This window comes from Littorina saxatilis, linkage group LG7 (assembly GCF_037325665.1).
Source record: "Littorina saxatilis isolate snail1 linkage group LG7, US_GU_Lsax_2.0, whole genome shotgun sequence".
Taxonomy (NCBI): domain Eukaryota; kingdom Metazoa; phylum Mollusca; class Gastropoda; order Littorinimorpha; family Littorinidae; genus Littorina; species Littorina saxatilis.
The window spans coordinates 9,422,412-9,434,911 of NC_090251.1; the positions used below are offsets into that span (position 1 = coordinate 9,422,412).

Here is a 12,500-nt window from a genome sequence, read left to right on the forward strand (position 1 = left end):
ATACAACGGACACAGCTGGTCTAAGGCATGGAGAATTGGATCTTTCTCAGCAAACTGGCGTCAAACTTTGAACAGCTATGAATGGTGAGACGCCTTATTCGACGTATTCGTAATTGTATACGAGATAAATGCATAGAAGCGTCTTGCGCGCGCGCACACACGCACACACACACACACACACACACACACACACACACAATCATGAACTTTTTCACGAATATTTTATTTTGCATGAGATATGCAAATTTTCAGAATAAAGTTTTGCAAGTGTTTCCCACTACAAATGCTGGTCGTGACATATGTTATAGTCTCTATAGCAGAAAGGGCAGAACGATAGTAAAATAAATATCCAAACCACGAAACAAAATGTTACATCATTGCTCTTTTGCACATTTCGTTGCTTTTTATATTTAGTCAAGTTTTGACTAAATATTTTAACATCGAGGGGGAATCGAAACGAGGGTCGTGGTGTATGTGCGTGTGTCTGTGTGTCTGTGTGTCTGTGTGTGTGTGTGTGTAGAGCGATTCAGACTAAACTACTGGACCGATCTTTATGAAATTTGACATGAGAGTTCCTGGGTATGAAATCCCCGAACGTTTTTTTCATTTTTTTGATAAATGTATTTGATGACGTCATATCCGGCTTTTCGTGAAAGTTGAGGCGGCACTGTCACGCCCTCATTTTTCAACCAAATTGGTTGACATTTTGGTCAAGTAATCTTCGACGAAGCCCGGACTTCGGTATTGCATTTCAGCTTGGTGGCTTAAAAATTAATTAATGACTTTGGTCATTAAAAATCTGAAAATTGTAAAAAAAAATAAAAATTTATAAAACGATCCAAATTTACGTTTATCTTATTCTCCATCATTTGCTGATTCCAAAAACATAAAAATATGTTATATTCGGATTAAAAACAAGCTCTGAAAATTAAATATATAAAAATTATTATCAAAATTAAATTGTCGAAATCAATTTAAAAACACTTTCATCTTATTCCTTGTCGGTTCCTGATTCCAAAAACATATAGATATGATATGTTTGGATTAAAAACACGCTCAGAAAGTTAAAACAAAGAGAGGTACAGAAAAGCGTGCTATCCTTCTTAGCGCAACTACTACCCCGCTCTTCTTGTCAATTTCACTGCCTTTGCCATGAGCGGTGGACTGACGATGCTACGAGTATACGGTCTTGCTGAAAAATGGCATTGCGTTCAGTTTCATTCTGTGAGTTCGACAGCTACTTGACTAAATATTGTATTTTCGCCTTACGCGACTTGTTACATTTAGTCAAGTTTTGACTGAATGTTTTAACGTAGAGGGGGGAATCGAGACGAGGGTAATTGTGGTGTATGTGTGAGTGTCTGTGGATGTGTGTAGAGTGATTCAGAGAAAACTACTGAACCGATCTTCATGAGTATGGTATCTCCAGACGTTGTTTTCTTTTTTTTTGATAAATGTCTTTGATGACGTCATATCCGGCTTTTCGTGAAAGTTGAGGCGGCACTGTCACGCTCTCATTTTTCAATCAAATTGGTTGAAATGTTGGTCAAGTAATCTTCGACAAAGCCCGGACTTTGGTATTGCATTTCAGCTTGGAGGTTTAAAATTTAATTGATGAGTTTGCTCATTAAAGTTGTCATTAAAATCGATTTTTCGCAAACAGATTTAAAATTGATTGCATCGTATTCTTCATCACATTCTGAATCTAAAAATATATACATATGTCATGTTTACTCTTAAAATGTGATCACAATTAACGAAAATAGATTAATTAGTCTTACGATTAAAATTTAAAAAATCGATCCAAAAATGATTTCATCTTATTCTTTATCATTTCTTGATTCCAAAAACATATAGATATGATAGGTTGTATTCAAAACAAGCTCAGAAAGTTAACAAGAATACAGAAAAGCGCTCTTTCCTGCCTAGCACAATACGCTACCGCGCTAATCTGGCGTGTCAATATCACTACGTTTTGCACATGGAAGGTGAGCGATTTCCTTCACGCGGGGATTGACGAAGCTGTACTGTCTTGGTGAAAAAAATACAGTGCGTTCAGTTTTATTCCGTGAGTTCGACAGCTTGACTAAATGTAGTAATTTCGCCTTACGCGACTTGTTATAACGTCTTATTTACATACAAAGTGAAAACAAATCTAAAGCTCGCATTTAAGAGGATGCTCCCCAAATGTGAAAAAAATATTTCATAACACAGCAAATTAAAGAAAGGCGGAGAAATCCGGCGCTGTAAAGGTGCCATAAGTATTTCTTGATCAGCTTTAGAGGGCGTGGTCACTGGTCTTCAGAGGCGTTCAAGCGAAGCGAAAAAGACCTGCAAGTTCAACGCCGCTGGCAAAAAAACGTACAATTTTGAATGTAAATAATGTTTTGTAAATAAAGGAAATTGACAATACAAACTACAACACTATGCTAAAAAAATGTGTCTCGATGTCCTTGTGACTGTGAGTGTCTGTTAGTGTTCAATATGTGTATGTGTTATCTAACAGATTACCAGCATCTTAAAGAAATACACGAACGCATTGTTGTTCCATTCTTAGATAACAGAAATAACAAAATACTGGCACCAGTCATAACAAATGCAAACACGTAAATAGATGATCTCATTAGCAAAATAGCAACAACATACTGAAAATGTATGTTAAGGCTTGTTACACCCCTTCCCGATACATGATCGCAGTGTCACCCAAAACTCATTCAACGATCCACCTCAGAACGTCTTCTGGCAAGCAGTCACTGACACGAAGACAATGGCTGGGGAAAGGATGGGGAGGGGGCGGTTCCCCGTAAATTCCACACAGCGCCTGAAGTAACAATACTTCCGATTGACAACTGATCGAGTGGAACGTCACCTGCTTTTCAATTTCTGTTTTGTTTTTACAAACTTGTCCTCTTTCTTAAGTCATGATTGTAGAGACATGTTGCCGACACATCCCTGGTGCGATAAGTGAACTGACAAAAAGAAGTGTAGAAATGGTGTTGATTTTGAAATGTTTAAAGGATTGATAGATAGAGACTCGCCCCATACCAACCCCACCGGTGTGCCTCTGGCTAGTCATTTACGGGTTGGATTGGTTTTTGATCTGCGTTTGTTTGTTTGCTTGGCTGTTGTGTACGACCGTCCGCGTTTATTGATGTGTGTGTGTGTGTGTGTGTGTGTGTGTGTGTGTGTGTGTGTATATGTGTGTGTGTGTGTGTGTTTGTGTGTGTGTGTGTGAGCTCGCGTGTGTTTGTTTGTCTGTGTGTGTTTGTGTGTATGTGTGTGTGTATGCTCGCGTGTCTTTGTGTGTGTGTGTGCTCGCGTGTGTTTGTTTGTGTGTGTGTTTGTTTGTGTGTGTGTGTGTGTGTGTGTGTGCGTGCGTCAGTGTGTGTGTGTGTGTGTGTGTGTGTGTGTGTGTGTGTGTGTGTGTGGCTGGCTGTGTGTCTGTGTGTGCTTAAAATTGTTCCTGCCAGCCAAAGAATGTTCCCATAGTAATGTTCTTTATTTTTTGTAATTAACAGATAGACATTTGAAACGAGTGTATATCAATTACTTTTTTTCTTTCTTTCATGCTGTGTGCATGGCATACATCAACAAGAGCGATCAACTTGATATTAAAGTCAATTTGATGCCAGAACGGCACAAGGTACAGAACTCTTCCAACTCAGTGAAATAATATAAGCACAGTCACCTCCCTGTCCTGTCAATGCTTGTTATTGTCTTAGGTGTCAGGAGATGGGTTTTGCATAACTCGCACTTTCTCTTGGTGTACATGTCGTCTTCTTCTTCTTCTTCTTCTTCTTCTGCGTTCGTGGGCTGAAACTCCCACGTACACTCGTGTTTTTACACGAGTGGAATTTTACGTGTATGACCGTTTTTACCCCGCCATTAAGGCAGCCATACGCCGCTTTCGGACAAAGCATGCTGGGTATTTTCGTGTTTCTGTAACCCACCGAACTCTGACATGGATTACAGGATCTTTTTCGTGCGCACTTGGTCTTGTGCTTGCGTGTACACACGAAGGGGGATAATCCACTAGCAGGTCTGCACATAAGTTGACCTGGGAGATCGGACAAATCTCCACACTTAACCCACCAGGCGGCCGCGGCCGGGATTCGAACCCTCGACCTTCCGATTTAGAGGCCGACGTCTTACCACCCCGCCACAGCGCCCGTCGGTGTACATGTCGTATGCATTTGTTCCACTAACGCCCGTCTGTTTACCGAATCAAAGGATATTTCAATAAAATGTAAATCCATTTGAAAACAAGTCGCGTAAGGCGAAATAACAACATTTAGTCAAGCTGTCGAACTCACAAAATGAAACTGAACGCACTGCTTTTTTCACCAAGACCACATTCTCGTGGTTTCGTCAGTCCACCGCTCGTGGCAAAGGCAGTGAAATCGACAAGCCATGCAGAATAGTGGTCGCGCTGAGCAGGATAACACGCTTTTCTGTATGTCTATTCTTTTTAGCTTATTACACCCCCGGTATAGGGGTGTGTATAGGTTTCGGTCGATGTGTTTGTTTGTTTGTTTGTGTGTTTGTGTGTTTGTGTGTTTGTGTTCGCATATAGATCTCAAGAATGAACGGACCGATCGTCACCAAACTTGGTGAACAGGTTCTATACATTCCTGAGACGATCCTTACAAAAATTGGGACCAGTCAAACACACGGTTAGGGAGTTATTGGTGGATTAAGATTCTACAAGGACTTATTGAGAAACATATTCATGGTCAAAGGGAAATAACCTTCTCAGTTGGTGGCAGTGAGAATGGGTGCAGTGAGAATGGTTATTTCCCTTTGACCAACGGGGGTGTTTTTCCTACATCGAAGGAATTTCTTCTTGAGTTTGTTTTTAATCCAAACATATCATATCTATATGTTTTTGGAATCAGGGACCGACAAGAAATAAGATGAAATTGTTTTTAAGTCGATTTCGGAAAATTAATTTTAATCATAATTTTCATATTTTTAATTTTCAGAGCTTGTTTGTAATCCAAATATAACATATGTATATGTTTTTGGAATCAGAAAATGACGAAGAATAAGATGACATTATTTTTGGATCGTTTAATAAACAACATATTTTAATTACAAGTTTCCGATTTGTAATGACCAAACTCATTCATTAGTTTTTAAGCCACCAAGCTGAAATGCAATACCAAAGTCCGGCTTTTGTCGAAACATGCTTTGCCAAAATTTCAATCAATTTGATTAAAAAATGAGGGTGTGACAGTGCCGCCTCAACTTTTACAAAAAGCCGGATATGACGTCATCAAAGGTATTTATCGAAAAAAAGAAAAAATATCCGGGGATATAATTCCCAGGAACTCTCATGTCAAATTTCATAAAGATCGGTCGAGTTTAGTCTGAATCACTCTACACACACACACACACGCACAGACACACACAGACACACAGACACACAGACACACACACACACACACACACACACACACACACACACACACACACACACACACACACACACACACACACACACATACACCGCGACCCTCGTCTCGATTCCCCCTCTATGTTAAAACAGTTAGTCAAAACTTGACTAAATGTAAAAAGAGGTTAGGTTGCCAGAGAGTGTCGCACAATGTTTAAGTCACCAAAGACATCTATCGAAAAAGGAGAAATAATTATATTCTGTGACTGTCAACTGAAAAGCATGACATGTAAAGTTTCATAAAGATCTGTTAAGAAGTTATTTTGGAATCGCTCTAACCACACACACACACACACGATCCCACTGTTGTTAGTTTTGCTTTCAGCGTCAGCCAGTAGCACAACTAGGATTGCTCGGGAAATGATTGCATGGCAGCTCTCTCCCCTACCTCTGTATCAAGAGAATGATAACTTGGGGGTCTGCTTGTGTTTACGAGATCGTCAGAACTGGCCGAAGAATCACCGTTTGAATCAACCAGAGACACTCCCCCAGAAATATCTTCGTGTGATGCTTCAGAAGTTTGATAAGGTGGTGGAAGCATGGGCAAACCAAGATGACCAGAACTGGGGCGGCTACCTGAAGAAGCACACGAAGAATACTCCTCCTCCTCTTCTTCTTCTTCTTCTCCGCTGTCACTCTCAGTGAGTAAGTGACGGTTCTCTCCTAAGCCTGGACACTGATCGTCATTATGCTGCGGGTGAAATCCGCTCACACGGTCTCTACCTTCTTGACGAGCTTCAGCCATAGCGTCGTCATAAGACGGCAACTTGGCACCGGTCATTTCCGCAACGCATGGCATGAAGATGACCACTGTGTCGTCAGAATCAGGCCCCCATGCAGCTCCACCTGAACCGCCAACCCCTGTGTTACGCAACGAATCATAGCGACGACCTGAAAGATCAGGCCCCGTGTTATGTTGCTGCAGCAAATCATAGCGGCGACGACCTGATGCATTTCTTAAGGATCGTTGGCCTGTGCGGATCATCCTGCTGTCTCCGAGAAAGATTGGAGATCTGTTGTGATGGCTGGAACTCGGGGAAGACAGTCGTTGAGATCGTGTGAGGAGTCGGCTGAAAGAGGCGAAGGAAAGCAAGTCTGTGTTTTGACCAGGTCCTTGAACGTTTGGCATTAGCTGCTGTTGGCGATGACGGCGGTGTTCTTCGTGTAGTGATATATCTTGTCGTCGTTGTTGTCGACTGTGTTGTCTCAGTTCTAGGCCTGGACCTCTTTGTGGCAGCTCTTGTTCTCGCTGCTGCTGTTCCTCGCTATTCAAACTGGTCTCTCGCTGTAGCGCTGGAAAAAACAACAACAAGAAAGGTAGGTCATTGGAACGTTTAATTTATGACATTTGTGACCCTCCACCACGAAATGAGTCGCATGTCACCTCGCGCAGTTCTGCGATAGGCTTAATATAAGTCCGGGGAGTGTCTGGTAACAGTGTGAGGGTCGCCTCAGTCACAGGCTTTTCTAAAACGGATTTTACCACTGGATAGAGCATAAAACGCTCTTTAGGAGAATGTACAAATATGAAAATCATGCAAAGGTGACATGCGACTCATTCCGTGATGGAGGGTGACATTGACTGTATTTCAACCTACAGTGGTCTTTTATGTTGACAAACAGACCTATACAATCGATACCGATGAAATAACTTGTCTCAATATTTTCGAAAACATTGAATTTTTACATTTCAATTGAACAAAACTAAATTACAAACACAAGAGAAAAAGTATGTTTTTGAATATGTAGCCCTTATAAAATATTGATTATAAAACAATATATATAAAATAACTAAAACTGTACAACTCCAAATAAACATAGTATGTTTTTGAATATGTAGCCCTTTTAAAAATATAGATTATCAACACAAATTATAATTAAATTAACGTATGTTTATGGATTTGTAGTGTTTGAGACTCACCCCCTGGAAGTGGGGCACAGTTCCCAGCGCTGCGATTCCATGATTTCAAGGGCTTCGTTCTATACTTGGCGTAGCACCGATAGAACACGACGGTACTGATGCACAGGAAACACGACACGATGATTGTCAGACCCGCCACAACACGTGGCGCAGTTCCGGGCAGGACTACTTCTTTGCCGTCGTCACTGCTAGGTTTGAGGTTGGTGATCCTTTCGATGTTCAGATTGTGCTTCTTGTCATTGGCGGTTTGTGTTGTGCTGCCGATGTCGTCGTCGTTGCCGTCGTCGTTGCTGAGGTTGGGGATCTTAGCAACGTTGAGATTGTGGTTCTTGTCATTGGCGTTGGGAGTTGTGCTACCGAAGTCGTCGTTGTCTTCGTCGTCGTTGTTTTTGTTGTTGTTGTTGGTGTCGGATTCGTTGTCGTCATTGTTGCGGTCGTCGTTGTGGTTGTTTTCTTGGTGATTTTCTGAATGTAATTTTTCCGTGTCGACGTTGCTGAAAGATTTCTCAGCGCAGAGGAAAGTCCGATCTGCAAAACATAGGATAGCAGTTTCCCGAAATGAGTTAATGTATTTATTCCGCCATCATGCTAACCCTTGTTTTGTAATTACTATGATTGCTTAAAATAAGCATTATATGCTTGAGTATGTAATCATCCATGCATTGTTCTTGTCATGATTAAAATTGAATAAAGTTCTGTTTAAACCATATAGCAGTAAGGGAGAGGGAGGGTCGGCGGAGGGGTGGAGTGGGGTGAGGGCGGGGACAGGAAATGAGAGAGTTGGAGGTGCCTTGCTATGTTCTTCCTTCGTTTTTGTTAAAAGGATAGAGAAATGTTTACTGTATCATTTCTTTCTTAACCGAAAAGACTGTGCTAAACGGTGGCTAATTTTTCATATCACATTTACAACAGGTTAACATTAACAACAACAACTACAACAATACCACCACCACCAACATCAACGACAACACTTAGGCCACCCACCCCTCCTCCTTACTTTTATGCTTGAAGCGTATCACGGCACAGGTTACCGTGTGGTCACGTGATCCACAAGTAACGGAGCAAGAGTAGCGTCCCTTCAGGTGCTCTTCTGCGTGGAAACTCTCCTCTCGTGAAGCATTCTTCCTCAGTTCGGCGAACATGTGCACGCTTACCTTGGCTCGTACAGTGTATGTTTCTGTCTGAAATTAGCAAGAAAATGACAGACTGATATGTTTTACTAAAAACATATACCTTATATTCTTCTTAAAAATAACCAAGAAAGGTATATGCTGTTGAAACGTTTAATTATTGACAACACAAAACGTTACGTCTTATATCTATATACGGCTTGTGTGTGTGTGTCTGTCTGTGTGTTCACGATTCACTGCCAAAGTTCTCGATGGATCTGCTTCAAATTTGGTGGGCATATTCAGGTAGACCCCGGACACAATCGTTTGAACACGTGCGTGCTCTCAGCGCGCAGCGCTGAACCGATTTTGGTTTTTCTGTACACCCATTCCCAGTAACTCTTCCTTATCTTCTCCAATGTTTTGCGCGTTTATCTCCCTTCCTTCGTACCAGGCAATAAGACAAATATCTGCTCTTAAAACTATCTGTGCTGGTAGTTTGCCTCAGGAATGTTGGAAGAGAGTTCCAGAGACTGCTACCTGAATACACTAAACTGGACTTAAACAGGTCAATCCGAGGAACAGGAGTGTTTAATCTCATAAATTGACGTGAATTCCTCATGGTAAATTTTGTACGTAAAGTTTCAGGTACACATCCAGTGATAATTTTGTTCATAAGGGTACATTTATTATAGCCAAGTCTTTCCTTCAGCGGGAGAATGTCTATGTTTATGCAGTCTAATTCATTCAGGGTTGTTGAGAGAGAGAGAGAGAGAGAGAGAGAGAGAGAGAGAGAGAGAGAGAGAGAGAGAGAGAGAGAGAGAGAGAGAGAGAGAGAGAGAGAGAGAGAGAGAGAGAGAGAGAGAGAGAGAGTGTGTGTGAGTGTGTGTGTGTTCGTCTGTGTGTCACAAGTATTATTAACAAAAGCACAGCAACATAGAAGTAAAGAATCAAATCAAAAAGGAAAAGGGGGTTGGGGAGGAGGGAGGCGAGAGATGGATGTAGAAAAGACAATGCCCTGGCTGACGGCCCTCGCACACAAACAAAGGCGTAGGGGGTTAGCGACACGAGAAGTGACCTAGTGGTTAAAAAGTCAATACAGAAAGGTTACATTGGGAGAGGGGGAAAAAGGTTCACAGACTGGCCCCTCCGACCTCCATAACTTGAATCCAGTCAGTTCGGCGCCATCGTGTCAGAGCCAATTAAATTCTACCGCGAGAGAACAATGAGAAAGGACTGGATTATACCTATTTCCAAACCATTTACTAAGAGAAAGAACAAATATGATTTTAGAGTGTGAATCTTAATTCCACACCGTTTTAATACTAACTTAAATAATATAGTCTGCTCTCTACGCCTTCTCTTTTTCTTCACTCTATAAACTTTAAGAAGAAAATTGCATATGGAAAAAAGACAAATTATTCCTGTAGTCGCTCTTCTCCACATACACACACACACACACACACACACACACACACACACACACACTCACACACACACACATTTACACACACACACACATACATACACACACACACACACATACACACACACACACACACACACACACACACATACACACACACACACACACATACACACACACACACACACACACACACACACACACACACACACACACACACACACACACACACACACACACACACACACACACACACACACACACACACACATACACCACGACCCTCGTCTCGATTCCCCCTCTATGTTAAAACATTTAGTCAAAACTTGACTAAATGTAAAAAAAAGATGCAAGTAACAAACAAGACAGACTCACAAGTAAAGTGTTCGTAGCCACGCAGGCAAAGAAATAGGGTAACAGATGAACTTACAGCGATATATATATACGGGCGTGTGGCCAGACACTAGAAACTAGTCGTAAAGAGGGCTGGACCTAGCGTATTATGGGGAGAAGCTTCCAAAATGAGACAAGTGTACAGTGGCTGGCCATGCGGGAAGTCTAGAAGGTGGCCTTGCCTTGTCCTCCAGGCCTTGTTGAAAATCATCATTGGAAATTGATATTTTGGGTCTCTCCTTGACAATAAAAGTACATCTGCTGGTTAAGGATAGGGGGGGGGGGACTAAAAGAATCCTTCCCTTCCCGTCTCTAACCCCCCCCCCTATCTTCCAGCGTGAGACCCAGCCATTTTAAATATAAGAGAGAGCCTAGAATTCGAAGTACAAATAGCCAACGAACCGTCAAGTCCTCTTCTTTCGTCTCGTCATGGCCACTGTCACGACCATTAACGTCATTGCCTGTGTCGTCATCATCTTCTTCGTCAGGGACGTCAGAACGTGTCCAGGATACGGTAGAACAATGCAGTGAAGATCCATGTGGACGTTCTATGTCGCAGAAGAGCTGAATGCCGAGGTGTGTTGATGTCCTGATTTCTTCCTCGTAAACCTTCAGAATAACTTGATTGGCTGAAATCCCAAACATAAAGGTAACTTTCCAACATAATGCTTGATGATGTGTTGTCTGTCTGTCACACTCCGTCTCTTTCTTTCACTCATAGTAAAACAGACTCGCACATTCTATACGCACGCACACGCACAGACACACAGACACAGACACACACAGACACACACACACACACCGCGCGCGCGCGCGCTCACACGCACGCACGCACATAGACACAGACAGACAGACAGACAGACACAAACTCACACACTCAAACATATCCCCCCCCCACACACACATACGACCCCCAAAACACACATCAACTTTATTCTATACATTCCTGTCAACCCTGGTGACAAAATACAAATCCGAAGATTCGAAACGATTGAACCTCTCATTGTTTCTGCCCATCTATGTCATTCTGTCTGTCTGTTTGTCATTCTGTCATTCTGTCTGTCTGTCTGTCTGTCTGTCTGTCTGTCTGTCTGTCTGTCTGTCTGTCTCTATCTCTGTCTCTCTGTTTCTGTCTCTGTCTGTCTGTCTGTCTGTTTGTTTCTCTCCCTCTCCCTCTCTCTCTCTCTCCCTCTCTCTCTCTCTCTCTCTCTCTCTCTCTCTCTCTCTCTCTCTCTCTCTCTCTCTCTTTCTCTCTCTGTGTTTATTTGTATACTAGATGAATACCCGCTTCGCCGGGTACGGCTGCGCCGGGTGTACGCCGGCTTTGCCGGCGCACCGCACGAAGGAAGGGAGATAATCGCGGCTGAAAACACTGGAGAAGATAAGGAAGAGTTACTGGTAGTGGATCCAGACAAAAAAACACAAAATCGGTTCAGCGCAAAAAACAAAATCGGTTCAGCAATGCGCGCTGAGAGCACGTGTTGAAATATCTCATCGACCAGGTTGTGTCCCGGGTGTACCTGAATATGCCCACCAAATTTGAAACAGATCCATCGAGAACCTTGGCCGCGCATCGCGGACAGACACACAGACACACAGACACACAGACACAAGTCGTATATATATATATATATATATAGATAGTTATATCTGTGTGTTTGTGTCTTAGTCTGCGCGTCTGTGTATTAGTGTATTTTAAATTAGTTTGTACTCGTATACCTATGCATGCATACACATAAATCTAAAATAACAAAAACTACCAAATTAACAGCAGCAGCACAATAAAAATGCACTACAAAGCTAGCCAGCCATTCATATACACAACCTGCTTCTACAATCCTATTCTAAGTCCCTAAAAGTGTCAAGAGAGAAATAGACACACAAAACCATTTTACTGACATACCACAGTCTCCACTTTCGACTTTCACCTTGACGATTGGCAATTATGTTAGGATGAAGGTGAACCATTGTATGTGGTTCTCGCGTCCTCTGTTTTTTGTGTTACGACCTCTACCTCTGAGCCATAGAGAAGCTTAGATTACTAGTTGTTGTGAATGGAGTGTTGACGATCTAGTTTTGTTTGTGTGGACGCGTAGTTTAAAGTTTGCTGTAGACGGTTTTAATGCTGATTTGGTTTTGGGTTTTCATACACTGAAACACAGGAACGCACCGACGAACGGACGGACGGACGGATGG

At 42.1% G+C, this 12,500-nt stretch overlaps 1 protein-coding gene across 1 annotated transcript in view; it reads right to left on the reverse strand.

Annotated features, from left to right (window-relative positions):
- Positions 1 to 3,392: 3,392 nt before the first annotated feature.
- LOC138970623 (uncharacterized) overlaps positions 3,393 to 12,500 on the reverse strand; it is an 11,428-nt gene continuing 2,320 nt past the window's right edge. Inside the window, exons 2-5 of the mRNA XM_070343087.1 lie at positions 10,707 to 10,933; positions 8,374 to 8,557; positions 7,377 to 7,904; positions 3,393 to 6,748 (exon numbers count right to left, since the gene is read on the reverse strand). Coding sequence (XP_070199188.1) covers positions 5,799 to 6,748; positions 7,377 to 7,904; positions 8,374 to 8,557; positions 10,707 to 10,933 — 1,889 coding nt within the window. The 3' untranslated portion in view covers positions 3,393 to 5,798. The remainder of the gene's footprint in view (positions 6,749 to 7,376; positions 7,905 to 8,373; positions 8,558 to 10,706; positions 10,934 to 12,500) is intronic.